Source organism: Ornithorhynchus anatinus, chromosome X2 (assembly GCF_004115215.2).
Source record: "Ornithorhynchus anatinus isolate Pmale09 chromosome X2, mOrnAna1.pri.v4, whole genome shotgun sequence".
NCBI lineage: Eukaryota > Metazoa > Chordata > Mammalia > Monotremata > Ornithorhynchidae > Ornithorhynchus > Ornithorhynchus anatinus.
The window spans coordinates 27,412,467-27,430,444 of record NC_041750.1 but is presented as its reverse complement, the minus strand read 5'-3'; the positions used below and the strand labels follow the sequence as shown (position 1 = coordinate 27,430,444).

The window sequence follows — 17,978 nt, the reverse complement described above, 5'->3', positions numbered from 1 at the left end:
AGCGGCTTAACCCAGCCACGGCGCGCTCCGACCACGTTCGGGGGACGAGACCCACCTCTACGAACCGCGACGTGCTCGGGAACCTCCATCGAAGGGTCGACCGAAAGGGGACGGGTGGTCGCGATTCCCGGCTAGGCGGGGGTTGGGGGGGAGAGGGCCCGGGCTCCCCAGGGAAGCCGGGAGGGGAGGTAGAAGGTCCAGGGTGGGACGAACGTAGGGGGAAGCGGGCCGCGTTGGCCGGTCGGTTGCTTCGGAGGCAGGTCCGTCCCCCGAACCCTCCTTCGAGGCGGCCGGCGGAAGCCCGCTACCGTGACGGAAGACGCCCCTCCGGGCCCAGGAGCCACCTGCCGAGGTCCCGGGATTTAACGGGCGCCGAGCGCTGTACTAAGCGCTCGGGAGGGCGCGCGACAACTGAGTTGGCAGGCGTGTCCCCCGCCCACCACGAGCGTGGGAGGGCAGGGCGGCGGGTCTGGTTTCGGCGGAGCCCGGGTGGCTCGGAAGCTTCTGGGCCCGGTACCTCCTCCGGCGGAAGGAGCCGGGAGACCCCCGCCCCGCGCCCGGGGGAGACTGGGTTTGGATGGGACCCCCTTCCCCAAATGAACCCTTACAGTCACTACCGGATTCAGTAGCGCTGGGGAGATGAGGAGGGTGAGCGCTCCCGACCTTGGCCTGTACCCTCTAATAATGGTGGAATTTCTCAAGTATAATGTTGCTATTTGTTAAGCGCTTACTATGTGCAGAGCGCTGTCCTAAGCGCCGGGGGAGATACAGGGTCATCGGGTTGTCCCACGTGAGGCTCACAGTTAATCCCCGCTTCACAGAGGAGGGAACTGAAGCCCAGAGAAGTGACGTGACTCGCCCGCAGTCACACGGCGGACAAGCGGCAGTGTGGGGATTCGAACTCACGATCCCTGACCCCCCAAGCCCGGGCTCTTTCCACCGAGCCACGCCGCTTCTCCCCCTATACCAAGCAGGGGAACGGTCTCCACGTAATCAGTTCACCGTCCGTCCCCAGGCGGGCCCCCGTTGGAGGAGGGGGGAGGGAAAAGCTATCCCCGTTTCCCGGAGGAGGAAGATCAAGGCCCGGGGCAGTCGAGTGACCGGCCCAAGGTCACGCGGTAGGCCGGGGGCGGAGCTGGGATTAGAGGCCGGGTCCCCTGACTCCCGAGCCCGGGTCCTTCACCTCGGGCCCCGCTGCTTTGCCACTTTCCCGGGGCAAGGAACTGCAGGCCGGGGGGGGGGGGGGGGTAGGACGGTTGGCAGCCGCTTTCACCCCCCCGGATCCCACCCTCTGCCTTCCTGGAGGAGGTGGCCAGACTCCCAAACCGAAGAAATGGGGTGTCAAGGTGAGGATGGCTGGGGGGGGGGGAAGGGAGGGGGCGGCGACTGACCGTTTAAGTGTCAGCGTGCCCGGGTTCAACTTCCACGACCTCCCACCGCAAGACGATCTTTATTTCGAGAACCCCCGAGCCCGAGCCAGAGAGCCGCCCGCTCACCTCCGCGCCGCTCCCGCCGAACCCCGCGTTTCAGCCCGGCGTCGGAAGCGCAAAGCACCCTTTCTTCAGCGAGTGGCGGGAAGGGGGATCGGTGGGCGAGGCCGAGGGGCCGGGGCCTTTCGGACTCCTCCTCCGCCCCCCGCTTCAACCGGGCCGGAGTCGTGGGAACCCGGGGAGAGCCTTTCCCCGTCCACCCCCCGCCCCCCGAATAAACAGCCGCGGGATCTTCGGTTCGGCCCCCGTGTCGGCCGGAGGCTCCGACGTCACGGTTTCCTCAGTCTCCCCGGGGCGCGGCCAAAGGCGACGGGATCGGAGGGGGGCTGGCGCGTGCAGGGCACGGCGGGGAGCGAGCCCAGGCCCGCGCCGCCGTCCGCCGGAAAGGCGCTCGACCGCGTGCTCGCCCGTCGGCGTAGTTCACAAGAAATCCAACGCGGCCCCCTCCCTCTCCTGGATCGGGACCCCTCCGCTCTCTTTTCTTTCCGGCAGCAGGCGGAAGGGGGGACGAGCATCCCCACGCCCGCCTCCGCACCGTACGGCTCGTTCCGTCCGCAGAGACCACCCCGCGACCGGCGGAGAAAGCCCCCCGGGGCTCGGTCCCGCCCCGCTCCCCGGGCTCCTTGCCCGTGAATAGGGTGACCCTCGTCCGGACGCGCGGAGGCGTGGAACCGCCCTGGAGACTCGGGGGGGGGGGGGGGAGAGGGAGGCCCGGGGATCCGTCCAACCGCCCCTCGCTCGCCGAGCTCTCCCCGGCGTCGCAGGGCGAGCGCGGCGACTCGCGGGGGCGGCCCGGGCCCGGCCACCGCTCCTCATCGGTGCGCGAGGACGCTTCGGCTCGACCCCGCGCCCTCCGTTCTGAGTCCGTCCCTCCTCTCTCCGCCTCCGCTGGCCCGTGGGGTCCTCTTCGGCAGGGAGGGCATCTGAAGAAACCCCGCCGGCGGTCGGTGGGGAACGAGGGCAGGGGTCGGGGCAGAAGGAGGGGAGCAGTCAGCCCAGGAGAAGGGCGGGGCGGAGCGGCTGCGGGGCAAGCAGGCGTCGACGCGGGGCCCGAAAGCCTGAGCCGTTCCGACAGGTTTCCTCAGCGATCCGGGCCCGGGTCGTCCGCGCGGAGCCCCCCGCCGTCCCCCCGCCGCGCCCACCTACCGCCGGGGGCAGGGGCGCTTCCAGGTGGCGCCCGAGGAAGGACAGCAGGCGCCTCCAGATCAGGCCGCTCCCCATGAACATGATCCCCGTGATCAGCCAGAAGACGCGACGGTCCTGAAAGGGAGGACGCGATGAGCCGGGGCGCGTCCGCGCCGGAAGGGCCCCCGGAGGCCGAGGGGGACGGGGCTCCGGCCCGCGTCCCGGCAGCCCGTTTCCCGCAGGAGGCCCGCCCCGACTCATCTCCTCCCCCGTCCCCCCGGGGGCTCCTGCCGCCTGGGCACGGCCGCGTCGCCCGAGCCTCCGGGCCCCCACCCCGTCGCTCCTTGCGCAACCTACCACCCAAGTACCACGTGGGCGAGTGGCTTCCCCGGGCCCCGCTTACCGCACCTGTAAAATGGGGATTAAGACTGGGAGCCCCACGCGGGACGGGGGCCGCGTCCGACCCGATCGGGTCATAGCGTCATCTACCCCAGCGTTTAAGACAGGGTGAGCGCTTAACACTGTCGTCGTCGTCGTTACTGACGGACCCCTATCTTCTCCCGCCGATCTGTAAATCATCTCAGCGACCGCCTCCTCCGCTACTCGGTCGTATTTACCGAGCGCTCGCCGCGTGCAGGGCGCTGTACTAAGCCCTCCGAGAAGCAGCCTGGCTCAGTGGCAAGGGCCGGGGCTCGGGAGTCAGAGGTCACGGGTTCTAATCCCGCCTCCGCCGCTTGCCGGCTGCGTGACTTTGGGCAAGTCGCTTCCCTGGGCTTCAGTGACCTCGTCTGTAAAATGGGGATTAAAACCGTGAGCCCCACGTGGGACGACCCGATCACCTTGTACCCCCCAGCGCTCAGGACAGTACCTCGCCCACAGTAAGCGCTTAACGAATAGCAACATCATTATTATTATTGGGAGAGTACAACAGAGCCATAAACAGACACGTTCCCCGCCCACAACCATCTCAGAGTTTAGGGAGGAGACAGGTGAAGCTCCTCGAGGGCAAGGATCGACTCTTTCAATGCCACCGGGTTCGCTCCCCGCGGTCTCACGCTAGCGTGCCCTCCCAAGCCCCGGGTCGGTGCTCCGCACGGAGGAGACCGCACAGGCCATGGAGGCGGGATCCGTGTCTACCGACTCAAATGAACTCTCCCGAGTGCTCGGTCTAGCGTTGGGCAACTAGTCGTCTGCGAGGACGGTGACCGTGACCGTCCAGAGCTGGTGCTCTCCGGAGCCGAGAGCGGGAGTGGGTCGACCGTATTTACCGTGTGCGGCGCTCGGGAGGGGACGACGCCACGGGGTTGGCGGACGCGTTCCCTCCCGCCGCGATCCGACCGGCTCGGGGGGGGGGGGGAGGCGGGCACTGACGTAAACGAAGGAATTACGGACGAGGCGCTGAGGGTGGACAAAAGGGGCGGGGGCGACGCGGAAGGGAGGAGAGCGGCGTGCCCGGGGGCACGGGGCTCAGGTCTCGCCCGAGGAAGCGGTCCACCCTTCCCCGGGCCCCCCGGCCGGGCCGGAGGCCCTCCCGAGCGTCTGGCTGGCCCTCACCTCCTCCAGGGAGGACTCCAGGTTCATGCCGAAGGCCACGCCGATCAGGCCGAAGAGCGACAGGGAGAAGGTGCCCATGGTCAGCTGCAGGTTCAGCCGCATCATCACGTTCCGGTGGCTGGGGGGGGGGGAGGACGGCCGGCCGGGTTCGGGCCACCGTGACGGCTAGGCCCGCCCCGCCGACGGGGGTCCGCCCCCCGGGACGCCCCCTCCTGCCCCACCCGCGATCCCATCCTATCCACGGCATCCGAGGGATCCCCCCGCCCCCCCCCCCCCCCCCCGGCGGCATCTGCGTGGAAGCTCCCGGTGGGCAGGGAAACCCTCCCGGCCCGCGGCCGGCCCTCCCAGGCGCTCGGGCAGCTCCCGTCCTCTCCCAAGCGCTCTGCGCCAAGAAAGCGGTCGGCGGGCCCCGCCGGCTGTCGGGACCTGTCCAGGTTGATGAAGATGACGCTCTCCGAGTCGTCGATCAGGACCCGGAGCTCGCGGGCTTGGTTGGCCAGGTCCTCGGCCAGCCGGTGGTAGTTCTCCAGCAGCAGCTCCATCTCTTCGGCGTGATCGATCCCGCCTCCGCTCTCCGCCCTGGACGGGAGACACGGAAGGCGGGTGGTCACGGCCCACGGGACCCCGCCAACCCGCCCGCCCCGGCGCCCTCCCACGCTTAGCCCGGGCTCCTCTCGCCTCGGGCACCTCCCTCCCTCGCCGCGCGGCCCGCGAGCCCGTGCCCGAACCCGTGGCCTGGTGCAGAGAGCCCGGGGCCCGGGAGTCAGAAGGGTGGGGAGACGGGGGGCAGTCGTCTGCCCCTCGGCCCCCCCCCCCGCCGGTAACCCGCAGACCGGCCCGGCGGAGGCCCAGACTCACAACACCGCGGGATCCGCCCATTTGGTCAAGCACAGCTCTTCCATCAACTCTTCCTCATCCAGGATTTCCAGGATGGACTCTCCGAAGACTTTGATGTCCGTTTCGAGTTCGGACAGGCTGAGGGGGGCGGGGGGGGCGAGGGGAGTGAGCCTCCTGAACCCGGCCCTCTTCCCCCCGGGTAGCCGAGCGCCCTCGGCCTAAGCGGCCGGGCTCACCTCTTGCCGTTCTGCAGCAGGACGTGCAGCTTGGTGCGGTCGACCGACGAATGCTTGGGGTCCACCAGGGCCTCCAGCGTCTCCAGGATCAGGGGCTGCAGGACGCTCAGCTTCCCCTGAAGGCCGCCGACCTACAAGGACGCCACGGCCCCCGCCACGATCCAGCGGGCCCGTCGGGTGGGCCCGGCCCCCGCCCCCGCCCCTTTCCCTTCGTGTCCGTCTCCCCCTCCGGACCCTAAGCTCTCCGGGGACGGGGACCGCGTCCGGCACGCCGCGCTCTCCCCGAGCGCCTCGCCCGGCGCTCGATTCGATAGGACGGAGCGACTCTGGAGCCGTGGGAGAGGCCTCGGGGGAGGCGAGGGGGCCCGGCCGGACTGACCCGATACTGCAGGAGGGCCTCCATTGCTCTGAACTCGAAGGGCAAGGAGGCGGTGACGAGCTGGCCCTCCAGGGCGAGCTGGGCCGGCAGGTCGTGGAAGAGCCACCGCTCCTGGCGGAGATGGCGGTAATCTAGTATCAGAAGATATTCTGGGGTTATCACAGCTTTCAAAGACTGCAAGAGAACAGGGAGGCAGAGGGGTCACCGTCGGCGCCGGCAGCACTCACGGGGCCCCTACCGGGCGGCCTAACGGGGCTGGGGGTCGGAAGGTCCTGGGTTCCGACCCCGCCTCTGCCGCTTGAATTCGTCGTCGTCATCGTGGGCTCCGTCAGGCGCTTACGACGGGCCAGGCGCTGTGCTAAACGCCGGGGCGGATCCGAGGTCGACGGGCTCACGGTCCTCGTCCCCGCTTGAACAGTACCGGTGGTATCCGTTAAGCGCTCGGCACGTGTAAAGCGCCGTTCTAAGCGCTGGGGGGGATACGAGGCGGTCGGGTGGTCCCCCGGGGGGCTCGCGGTTTTCATCCCCATTTTACAGATGAGGTCACCGAGGCCCAGAGAAGTGAAGCGACTCGCCCGAAGTCACACAGCCGGCGAGCGGCGGAGCCGGGATTAGAACCCACGACCTCTGACCCCCGAGCCCGGGCTCGTTCCACTGAGCCATGCGGCTCCTCTCGGCGTGGCTCCCCCTCTGTAGCGGAGAGCTTCCCAAGCACCATTTCTAGATCTCATCGAACGAGGGCCAGGCCAGATAATAATACTAATGAGAACTAAGGTATCGGCCAAGCGCTCACTGTGTTGCAAGCGCTGTGCTGAGCACCGCTCCTAGGAAGATCCGACAGGGGAGAAATGATCAGAGATGATTCATCACCTCCATTCTCACGATGATCCTGTTGTTTCTGGCGGTGATGCTCATTAAATGCTGGAAACGTAAATCTCGGGCTTGGAGACCCAATTCCTGGTACAGTTCAGTTTTCTTCCTTTCTGCCAAATAATAATGTAATAATAATAATGTTGGTATTTGTTAAGCGCTTACTATGTGCAGAGCACTGTTCTAAGCGCTGAGGTAGACACAGCCAAAGAAGCGACGTGAAAAGAACGGGGAGAGTAAGTTAATGAACGACGGACGGGTTAAAGGAAAAAATCAAAAAAACACCCCACCAACTCACCTCTGGACAAAAAGATTCCGTTACCGAAAGGGATCGGAAACCGGGCCGGCCGAGTCCCGCCGGTCCGAGATCCCCCGCACGCGGAATCGGTGACCACCCGCGGACCCTTCTCCCCCCGGGATCGGTACGAGATACTCGGGTCGGACACGGTCCCCGTCCCACGCGGGGCTCCCAGTTTAAGGGGGAGGGAGGAGGGGCGTTGGGGCCCCGTTTTGGAGATGAGGAAACTGAGGCACCGAGAGTCCGAGCCATCCTCCGGGCCCCGAAGCGGCGCGTGGGGCTGGGGGGGGGGGGGGAGAGGTACCGCCCCCTCCCCTGCTTCGGCCTTCCTCCGGGCTGCACGGAAGGTGATCCCGCCTGAAAAACGCCGCCCCAACGCCCCTCGGACACTCGGCCCGATTCGGACCGCCCCGCGTACTCACCGTAAGACGTGACGTTCCCGTTCTTGTCGAATTTCGTCTTGGGGGGAGAGGGGGGAGGAAAAGGCCCGGTGTTACTCCTCTTTTCTCGACAAAGCTCGCCAAAAAATCCCTAGGCTGACAGTCTCACTCCTAGAATTCCTCTCTTCGCCAGGGGGCCAAATTTTTACCGACGTGCGGGCCACTACGATTATTTTTACGGTGTCCGTTAAACGCTTACTCTGCGCCCGGGACTTCTGTCTCCCCGCTTTAGACCGCGAGCCCCTCGCTGGGCCGGGGTTGTCTCTCTCTGTTGCCGAACTGTACGTTCCCAGCGCTTAGGACAGTGCTCTGCACACAGTAAGCGCTCAGTAGACACGACCGAGCGAAAGAACGACTTACCACGGCAAACAGCGGCGCCACGCTGGCTAAGGTGGCCTGCGTGGCATCCGACGAGCCGAGACGGAGTAACTCCCCTGGGGAGAGACGGCAAGAGACGGGGTTAAACACGCATCGCCCGCGATGATTTCCCTCCTTGCTCAGGCGACGCTGGGCCTTTTTATTCCCTCCATCCTATTTACTGAGCGCTTACTGCGTCCAAAGCGCTGCACTAAATCCTCAGGAGAGAGCAGGGGGCTTCTACCCTGGGATCCTGTCCCAACCTCCAGGGAAGAGGAAAGACTAGGAGGGTTTGTTCTCTAACAATCATCTCGATTCCTTAGTTTTTAAGAGACGGACGGAAAACTAATCCGGGCTGGGGAGGGTCGGGAGGGGGGCTGCGTCTGATCCCATTATTTCATATCTGCCCCACGATTTATCATACTGTTTGTCCCTTCCAAGCGCTTAGTACAGTGCCCTGCTCATAGTTAGCGCTCAGTAAAAACGACTGAATGATGTTTAGCTTAAATGCAGAAAACACTCCGTCGAGGCCATCATCAGTAGTTCAATTCGTTCAGTTGTATTTACTGAGCGCTACTAAGCGCTCGTAGCACTTAGTACAGTGCTCTGCACATAGTAAGCGCTCAATTAATACGACTGAATGAACGAACGAGTTGGTAGGAGGGCACACATCCTGACTGGCTTGGAAGTCAATCAGGTGAAGCCGCCTGAGAAACCGAGGGTGGAATCAATAAATCAACAACTGGTAGCTACTGAGCGCTTAATGGGTGCAGACTAGGCCCTTGGGAATGATTTTTGGGTGTTTTTTTTTAAAAAAAATGATATTTGTTTAGCGCTCACTATGTGCCAGGCACTGAACTAAACGCTGGGGAGGCCGCAAGCTCAACAGGCTGGACACGGTCCCTGTCCCACGTGGGGCTCGCAGTCTCAGTCGCCACTTTCCCCATGAAGGAACTGAGGCCCAGAGAAGTGAAATGACTTGCCTAAGGTCACACAGCCAATAATGATAACAGTATTTATTAAGGGCTTACTCTGTGCCAAGCACTGTCCTAAGCACTGGGGTAGATACAACGTAATCAGGTTGGACACAGTCCCCGTCCCACGTGGGGCTCACAGTCTCAGTCTCCACTTTCCCCATAAAGGAACTGAGGCTCAGAGAAGTGAAATGACTTGCCCAAGGTCACACAGCCACTAACAATAATATTTAGTAAGGGCTTACTCTGTGCCAAGCACGGTCCTAAGCACTGGGATACGACGTAATCAGGTTGGACACCGTCCCTGTCCCACGTGGGACTCTGAGTCTCAGTCTCCACTTTCCCTATAAAGGAAATGAAGCTCAGAGAAGTGAAATGACTTGCCTAAAGTCACACAGCCAATAATGATAATAGTATTTATTATGGGCTTGCTCTGTGCCAAGCACTGTCCTAAGCACTGGGGTAGAACCAAAACGATCAGCTTGGACACAGTCCCTGTCCCACGTGGGACTCTGAATCTCAGTCTCCACTTTCCCTATAAAGGAACTGAAGCTCAGAGAAGTGAAATGACTTGCCTCAGGTCACACAGCCAGTAATAATAATATTTAGTAAGGGTAAATATTTAGTAATATTTAGTAAGTCTGTGCCAAGCACTGTCCTAAGCACTGGGATGCAACGTAATCAGGTTGGACACTGTCCCTGTCCCACGTGGGGCTCACACGCTCAGTCTCCACTTTTCCTATAAAGGAACTGAAGCTCAGAGAAGTGAAATGACTTGCCTAAGGTCACTCGGCTAACGATAAATAATAATAATAATAGTATTTATTATGGGCTTGCTCTGTGCCAAGCACTGCCCTAAGCACTGGGATACAACGTAATCAGGTTGGGAGCCAGTCCCTGTCCCACGTGGGGCTCACAGTCTTAAAACCCCACTTTCCAGATGAGGAAACTGAGGTCCAGGGAGGAGAAAGGCCTGGGCCCTGGTGAGAAGCCGTGACCTTTGACCCCCAGGCCAAGCTGCCCTCGCGCCCTCCCCCCCCCCCCCCCGCCGGGGGCGGCCAGACTCACTCGCCACGTGGGGCGCCGTGCGTGCCGTACGTGCCGTGCGTGAGGCGCGCGGGCCCAGCGTCGGCCCCCGCAGCAGCAGCCGCAGCAGCCCCGGCACGTGCCCCATAGCTCCGCCGGGCGCCCCCCGCCCCACTGCGCAGGCGCCGGCCGTCCCCCGCCCAGCCTACTGCGCAGGCGCCGCCGGGCCACCTCCCCTCCCCGCCCACTGCGCTTGCGCCGACGGCCCGCAGCCCACCCTCCCGACGCGCATGCGCCGCCCAGCACCCTCCCACCGCGCATGCGCCGGCATCCCTCTCTCTCTCTCTCCCCCCCCCTCCGCCGAGCCCCGCCTCCTCACAGTCCGCCCACTGCGCATGCGTCCTGGGAACCCACCTTGGGTTTTCCAGCTGGCCCTGGCCAAGAGATGAGACTATGTCATAGCCAGCGGGACTCAATAAGTAGTACTTACTGAGCGCTTAAGGGGGTGCAGAGCACGGTGCGAAGTGTGCAATGCCAAAGAGGAGACGTTAGCTCCTTTCTCCCCTTCCCCCTTTTTTATTTCCCTGGGCCTAGGCCGGGCCCAATGGTCTCTACCCACCAAAAGTGCTTGGCACACATTGAGCGCTTAATAAATATCATTATTATTATTATTAAATCTTCCCCATCGTAATCTGAATCTCTTGTCTGCAGTGTGACCCCCCCCCCCCCCACCTCTCCGCAGCTAAACCCTCTTCTCCTCCCTTTCCCTTTCCCGTCCCACCACCTCGGTGCTGTAGTCGTCCGCTCAACTGTAAATATCTTCATCACCCTATTTATTTTGTTTATTTTGTTTAATGAGATGTACATCACCCTGATTCTATTTATTTGCCATTGTTTTTATGAGACGTTTTTCCCCTCGACTCTATTTATCGCCATTGTTCTTGTCTGCCTGCCTCCCCCGATTAGACCGTAAGCCCGCCAAACGGCAGGGACGGTCTCTATCTGTTGCCGACTTGTCCATTCCAAGCGCTTAGTACAGTGCTCGGCACATAGTAAGCGCTCAATAAATACTATTGAATGAATGAAAGTCACTTAACTTCTCTGGGTCTCGGTTACCTCATCTGCAAAAATGGGGATTAAAAAATGTGAGCCCCACGTGGGGCAATCTGATGACCCTGTGTCTACCCCGGCGCTTAGAACAGTGCTCAGCACATAGTAAGTGCTTAACAAATACCATCATTATTATTAAATCTTCCCCATCATTATCCGAGTGTCTTGTCTGCTGTGTGACCCTGGGCCAGTCACTCAGCTTCTCTGGGCCTCGGTTACCTCATCTGTAAAAATGGGGATTAAAAAATGTGAGCCCCACGTGGGACAATCTGATGACCCTGTATCTGCCTCGGCGCTTAGAACAGTGCTCAGCACATAGTAAGCGCTTAACAAATACCATTATTATTATCCCCACTCTTCTCTCTCCCATTCCAACTCGTTTAAAATCGACAGGCCGCAGGTGGATGAGATTCTTTTCCTCCGTTGGCAAGGAGGTCTCTTCACTCATTCATGCATTCAGTGGTATCTATTGAGCGCTTACTGTGTACAGAGCACTGTACTAACCGCTTGGAAAGTCCAATTCAGCCGCAGAGGGAGACAATCCCTACCCACACCGGTCTAGAAGGGGGGGAGATGGGCATCAAGACAACTAAACAGGCACCAGTAGCATCAATGTAAGTCTATAGAATTATAATGTTGGTATTTGTAAAGCGCTTATTACGTGCAGAGCACCGTTCTAAGCGCTGGGGTAGATACAGGGTCATCAGGTCGTTCCACGTGAGGCTCACAGTTAATCCCCATTTTACAGATGAGGTCACTGAGGCACAGAGAAGTTAAGTGACTGGCCCACGGTCACACAGCTGACAGGTGACACATATATCTATAAGTGAATTATAGATATATAGGTACGTATCATGAAAGGAAATAAACAGTACTATAAATATGTACATATATACACAAGTGCTGTTGGGAGATGTAGAGCAGAGTGAGGGGGTCGGGGCGATGGGGAGGAGGAGCAGAGGAAAAGGGGGGGTTTAGTCCGGGAAGGCCTCCTGGAGGAGGTGAGCCTTCACGAGGGCTTTGGAGGGGGGAGTGTGATTGTTCTTGATCAGATTTTTCACGAACGGACCAGATGGAGGAGCCCTGTTCCTTTGCCTTGAAGTTTTAGAAAATCCTAGGGCCGCTCCCTCCCCCCTCTACTGAATTTGTTCACGGTGTTGCCGTGAAATATCTTCTATAAATCACCCCCGTCCGGTCAATCAAATTTTCATCTGTAGAATGGGGATCATCTGTAAAATGGGGATTAAGACTGTGAGCCCCACGTGGGGCAACCTGATTCCCCTGTGTCTACCCCAGCGCTTAGAACGGTGCTCTGCACATAGTAAGCGCTTAACAGATACCAACATTATTATTATTATTATTATTAATCAATCAATCCCTCAATCAACCGGTGGTATTTACTGATCATTCGCTCCATGCAGAGCACCGTTCTAAGCTCTTGGGAGAGTACCACAGAGTTCATAATGGTGATATCTGTGAAGCGCTCACTACGTGCCAAGCGCTGCTCTAAGCGCTGGGGTAGATACAAGGTAAGCGGGGTGTCCCACGTGGGGCTCGCAGCGTTCATCCTCCTTTTACAGATGCGCTAACTGAGGCCCAGAGAAGTGAAGTGACTTGCGCACAGTCACCCAGCTGACAAGTGGCGGAGGAGGGATTAGAACCCATGACCTCTGACTCCCGAGCCCGGGCTCTTTCCACTGAGCCACGCTAGTTAGCAGGAGAGTCGCTGCCCACAGTGAGTTTACAGTCTAGAGGGGGAGACAGACTTTAATATGAGGACGTGAGGGGATGCGTCTGCTAATTCTCTCGCACGCGCTCTGTACAGTGCTCTGCACATAGGAAGCGCTCAATAAATACCATTTCTTGATTGACTGGCCCTGATTCTGTCCGGAATGACCGCAGGCTTCCGCCGAGGCCGTGCCGTGACTGTGACAACCAGTGGTCACTGTCATCGGAGAGAAGCAGCGCGGCTCAGTGGAAGGAGCCCGGGCTTGGGAGTCAGAGGTCGCGGGTTCGAATCCCGGCTCTGCCACTTGGCAGCTGCGTGACTGTGGGCAGGTCACTTCACTTCTCTGGCCCTCGGTTCCCTCACCTGGAAAATGGGGATGAAGACCGTGAGCCTCACGTGGGACAACCCGATGACCCTGCATCTACCCCAGCGCTTAGAACAGCGCTCTGCACGTAGTAAGCGCTTAACAGATACCAACATTATCATTATTTAGCGGGAAGATTCAAGCAGGAGAAATCCAGAATCGGTAATCTGATTCTATCTTACCCAATTCCTAGCAGAGCGCTTGGCCCTTACCATTTAACAAACACCACAGTTACGTGCGGTGTGGGGGTGAGGGGTGGGGATCGAGGAAACCCAGCAGTGGGCGAATTTGGAAACTACTCTGGGGGGCCGACAGATCATCCACCCATGAGGCACAGGGCACCATCGGGATCCGGGTGAGTAGCTCACACCATTCTTAATTTTTCCGCTCCTTTCCACGTGCAGATGCTGGTCCTTCATTAGAAGCCACTGCGGATGCAGGCGAGATGATAAATCACACGGTTCCCGGATCCTGGTGGATTCATTTCAGAAACCGAAGGACCCGTCAACCCGTAACTTGGGGAATCAATGATATTTCCTTCCAAACTGCTCCCCTGTGATTCGTTCATTTACCTCCTCCTATTTATTGAGCACTGGCTTTGTGCAGAGCACCGTACTAAGCGCTTGGGAGAGTACAGGGCAACAGTAGACGGACCCATTCCCTAACCACAAAGAGTTTGCAGTCAACCTTTCGATTCTGGGACTCCGGCAGGCGTTAATTAGGTTCTTCAGAGCTCGCATCGACCACCAAGCGCTTAGTACGGTGCTCCGCACACAGTAAGGCCCCAGTAAATCCGATCGACCCACCGACTGACCGCCGGGCGTTTGGAAACGTATCTGAAAGTCGACACTGACGTCGCTCCCAGCGGCCCCAAACGCCGACCCTAAAATATTCTTGTTGGATAAAGGCTCGGAGGAGGGGATGAAACCGCGAGAGCCAGAGGCGCCCCGGTTTGTCGGAAGGACCGTGTGTTCGGGTGTGTTGGGAGAAGCACTGGGCGGCGGACGGAGCGTGGTCCGGGGAGTCGGAAAGCCTCGGGTTCTAATCCCGCCTCCGCCGCTCGTCCGCCGTCCGGCCTAGGGCCCTTCTCTGGGCCTCAGTCACCTCGTCCGGAGAACGGGGAGCGAGACGAAGCGCTTACCGTGCGCCGGGCACGGCTCTAGACGCCGCGGGAGACGCAAGGAAATCAGGTCGTCCCCACTTCGGGCTCGCAGCCTCCACCCCCATTTTCCAGACGAGGGAACCGAGGCCCGGGGAGGTTACGCGCGTGGGGCCCGACCGGCCCGTATCCACCCCGGCGATCGGCACGGTGCCTGCCGCGTAGTAGGTGCTTCGCAGACAGCATCGCTATCGTTTATACCGATGACGTTAGCGGACCGTCGTGCCCGGGAGGGCGATGGAATTAATTAATCGAGGAATCGGTGGCCTCCCTTTATCCGTTCATTCACTCGGTCGCATTGAGCGAGCGCTCACTTCATTTCATCCGTCGGATCGTACTTGTTGAGCGCCGACTGTGTGCGGGGCACTGGCCTGAGCGCTTGGAAAGTACAGTTCGGCCAGAGAGAGACCATCCCTGCCCACCGAGGGCTCACAGTCTAGAAAGGCGGGAGGCAGGCGTCAAAACGAGCGGCGTCCTCCCTCTCTGGACCGTAAGCTCCCTGTGGGCCGGGAACCCGTCCGCCGACCGGCGCGCCGGCCTCTCCCGAGCGTCCGGTACAGAGGGAAGGTCCACTGGGTGGGATGGGATGACCGCCGGCCCGCCCTCCTGCGCTAAACCCTCCGCCCCCGGCCGGGCCGGGGGAGGGGGCGCGGTTGCCGGGGCAACGGAGGGACGCTAACAAGGCCGTTGGGCCCAGCGGCGGGGGGAGGGGGCCGGCCCGGGCCCGTCCTCCCCGGCCGGGGGAGGGACCGGCTCATCACCTGCTGCAGCGGCCGCCGCGCCCGCCACAGGTCAGCCACCCTCTGCCACCCTCTCTCTGCCCCCTGGACCCGCGCAGCCGGCTCCCACCGCCAGGCCGGGGCAAGAGGCACCCCCTGCCTCTCTCCCTTCCTCTCTCCCAGCCGGCTGGCCTCTCTGTCCAGGGCCAGGGGGTCTCCCTCCCTCCCTCCTTCCCTCCCTCCTTCCCTCCCTCTCTCCCAGCCGGCTGCCCTCTCTGTCCAGGGCGAGGGGGTCTCCCTCCCTGCCTCCTTCTCTCCCAGCCGGCTGCCCTCTCTGTCCAGGGCGAGGGGGTCTCCCTTCCTGCCTCCCTCCTTCTCTCCCACCCGGCTGCCCTCTCTGTCCAGGGCGAGGGGGTCTCCCTCCCTGCCTCCCTCCTTCTCTCCCACCCGGCTGCCCTCTCTGTCCAGGGCGAGGGGGTCTCCCTCCCTCCCTCCCTCCCTCTCTCCCACCTCTCTGCCCTCTCCCCCACCTTTCCAGCTCCGGACTTCTAAAATGATCCAAATTTGACCGGCTGCAAGAGCCGGAGGAGAAAGGGGAAGGGGTGACACAGTACAGCCCCCCACCCCCCAACGCATTTCTCACCTCCCCTTTTCTCCCTTCTTCCTGCTTCTCGTCCTTCCGTCTGTCCTTTCTTTCCTTCCTCTCTCACCCATTTTCTAGCCCCTTAATTATAATGACAGTAATGATGATATATTTCTTGAGTCCTTACTATGTGCCAAGCACAGTTCTAAACGCGGGGGGTGGGGGGGAGAGACGAGGCGATCGGATTGTCCCACCTTGGGCTCACGGTCTCCATCCCCATTTTACAGATGAGGGAACTGAGGCGCGGAGAAGTTAAGCGGCTTGTCCGAGGTCGCCCGGCGGACGAGCGGCGGGGCCGGGATCAGAACCCGTGTCCTCTGACTCCCGAGCCCGGGCTCTTGCCACGAAGCCGGGTCTCCCTTCTTTCTCTTTTCTTTCTCTTTCCTTTCCCCCTCCCGCCCTTAGTTTTAATCCAGGCTCTGCCCCGTGTCTGCTGTGTGACCTTGGGCAATCACTTGACTTCTCTGTGCCTCAGTTCCCTCATTTGTAAATTGGGGATTGAGACCGTGAGCCCCATGTGGGACAGGGACTGTCCCCAACCTGCTTACCCTGGATCTACCCCAGTGCTTAGGACGGTGCTTGGCGTGTAGTAAGTTCTTCCCCAGTACCGTATTTATTGGGATTACTTTTTCCTCTTCCCGCCTCCCTGGTCAGTTTGCCTGGGAGAGGGAGGCCCGGGGGGCTCCGGAGCCTTGAGGTAGGAGGAAGCGGGGAGGGGGCGCTTGGTACGGTGCTCTGCACGTAGTAAGCGCTCGATAGATACTATTGACTGAGTGGGGAGTTGTGGTTTCTGGACAGTTTCCGGCTGCCCCCAACATCCCCTCTCTCCGCTGCCGTGCCCCGTGAGGGATCCGCCCTGTCGGCGTATCTGTCAAGCGCCGACTGTGTGACAGGCACCGTTCTGATAATAATCATGTTGGTATCCGTTAAGCGCTTCCTACGTGCCGAGCACTGTTCTAAGCGCTGGGGTAGGCCCAGGGGAATCGGGTTGTCCCACTTGGGGCTCCCGGGCTTCATCCCCCATTTTACAGACGAGGTGAGTGAGGCCCAGAGAAGTGAAGTGACTCGCCCACAGTCACACACACGGCCGTGCTGCGCCAAGAGCCGGGGTAGACGCGAGGAGATCGGGTCGGACGCGGTGCTCGGCCCGGCCTGGCGTGGGCTGAAACAGGTGCCAGAGCGGCCGCCCGGTGAGCCGGGGGGCAGCAGCCACGGTGAGGGAATCGACTCGCGTGGACGGGGCAGGAGTTGGGCGGCGCTTCCGGGCCCGCTCCCCGGCGAGACGGACGGAGCCGTCTAGGCCGCCCGGTTTTCCCTCCCTCCACCTCCCACCCCAGCGTCTGACCCCGTCCGTGTGTGTCGACAGAAAGAAAGGTTGGTCCTGGGCGGCGCCGGGCCCATCCTCCAGCCGGAGAGGAGGAGGAGGAGGAGGACGGGAAGGAGGAGAGGAAGAGGAGGGTGACCGGAAGACCATGAGCGGCACTAGGCCCAACTGCCTGTCGCAGCCCGTGGTGAAGAACGTCCTGGTCTACCGCAACGGGGACCCCTTTTTCGCCGGCCGCCGCCTGGTCATCCACGAGAAGAAGGTGTCCAGCTTCGACGTCTTCCTGAAGGAGGTGACCGGCGGGGTGCAGGCCCCCTTCGGGGCCGTCCGCAACATCTACACCCCCCGGGCCGGCCACCGCATCCGGAGGCTGGAGCAGCTCCGGAGCGGGGAGCAGTACGTAGCCGGGGGCCGGGAGGCTTTCAAGAAACTCAAGTGAGTCCCGTCCGGGGGCCCGAGGGGATTTGGGTTCGAGGAGAGAGGGGGCTTCGCCGTCTGGGGCGGGGCGCACGGGTCTGGGAGGCGGGAGACCCTTGTCCTGGATCCTGTCCCCGGGTGTCACTTCGCCGCTCGGGGCCTCGCTTTCCTCGTCTGTAAAATGGGGATCAGGGGCCGACTCTCCCTCCCTTGTAAACCGGGAGCCGTCCGTGGGACGGGGAGTGGGACGGCTGGTCGGGCAATCCATCAGTGGTTTAAACGGGTGCTTACTGTAGTGATAACAGGAATGCTGTCGGTATCTGTTAGGCGCTTACTATGTGCAGAGCACCGTTCTAAGCGCCGGGGCAGGCACAAGGGAATCGGGTCGTCCCACGTGGGGCTCACACTCTTCATCCCCATTTTACAGATGGGGTCACTGAGGCACAGAGAAGTGAAGCGACTCGCCCAGAGTCACCCAGCTGACGAGTGGCCGAGCCGGCATTCGAACCCATGATCTCTGACCCCAAAGCCCGGGCTCTTTCCGCTGAGCCACGCTGCCTCTCTGTGATGACGATGGTATCCGTTAAGCGCTTACTATGTGCCGGGCGCTGTATTAAACGCCGGGGCGGACACACGCGAATCAAGCCGGACACGGCGGGGCGCCAGACTAAGCGTGGCTTAGTGGAAAGAGCCCGGGCTTGGGAGTCAGAGGTCGTGGGTTCTAATCCCGGCTCCGCCACTGGTCTGCTGTGTGACCTGGGGCAAGTCACTTAACTTCTCTGTGCCTCGGTTACCTCATCTGAGAAATGGGGATTGAAAAATGTGAGCCCCGCGTGGGACAGTCTGATCGTGGCTCAGTGGAAAGAGCCCGGGCTTGGGAGTCGGACGTCGTGGGTTCTAATGCCGCCTCCGCCACTCGTCTGCTGT

General features: G+C 61.3%; 2 protein-coding genes across 3 annotated transcripts in view; one reads left to right on the top strand and one right to left on the bottom strand.

The window, feature by feature from the left end:
• Window positions 1-1,431: 1,431 nt before the first annotated feature.
• On the bottom strand, window positions 1,432-9,745 carry MRS2 (magnesium transporter MRS2). 2 transcript variants are annotated; one of them, XM_029053519.1, is made up of 11 exons: window positions 9,629-9,745; window positions 7,590-7,663; window positions 7,212-7,248; window positions 6,492-6,604; window positions 5,622-5,795; window positions 5,243-5,373; window positions 5,028-5,144; window positions 4,596-4,748; window positions 4,170-4,287; window positions 2,637-2,750; window positions 1,432-2,413 (listed from the first exon to the last, which is right to left on the bottom strand). In XM_029053519.1, the coding sequence occupies exons 1-11, from the start codon at window positions 9,732-9,734 to the stop codon at window positions 2,303-2,305; spliced, it is 1,248 nt and encodes a 415-aa protein (XP_028909352.1). In that variant the 5' UTR covers window positions 9,735-9,745; the 3' UTR covers window positions 1,432-2,302. The 2 variants fall into 2 exon arrangements, with proteins under 2 accessions (XP_028909352.1, XP_028909353.1); XM_029053520.1 differs by having other exon boundaries at window positions 5,622-5,732.
• A 4,903-nt stretch (window positions 9,746-14,648) lies between these two features.
• DCDC2 (doublecortin domain containing 2) overlaps window positions 14,649-17,978 on the top strand; it is a 34,501-nt gene continuing 31,171 nt past the window's right edge. The window contains exons 1-2 of the mRNA XM_029053077.2: window positions 14,649-14,739; window positions 16,677-17,069. Of these exons, the coding sequence (XP_028908910.1) occupies window positions 16,783-17,069 (287 nt within the window). The 5' untranslated portion in view covers window positions 14,649-14,739; window positions 16,677-16,782. The remainder of the gene's footprint in view (window positions 14,740-16,676; window positions 17,070-17,978) is intronic.

Excerpts from the sequence above, each read along its gene's own strand:
- MRS2 (XM_029053519.1), bottom strand. The coding sequence starts at position 9,734 with ATGGGGCACGTGCCGGGGCTGCTGCGGCTGCTGCTGCGGGGGCCGACG. Across the intron at positions 7,664-9,628 it reads CACGGCGCCCCACGTGGCGA|GGGAGTTACTCCGTCTCGGC; the intron begins GTGAGTCTGGCC and ends GTCTCTCCCCAG. Across the intron at positions 7,249-7,589 it reads TGGCGCCGCTGTTTGCCGTG|ACGAAATTCGACAAGAACGG; the intron begins GTAAGTCGTTCT and ends TCTCCCCCCAAG.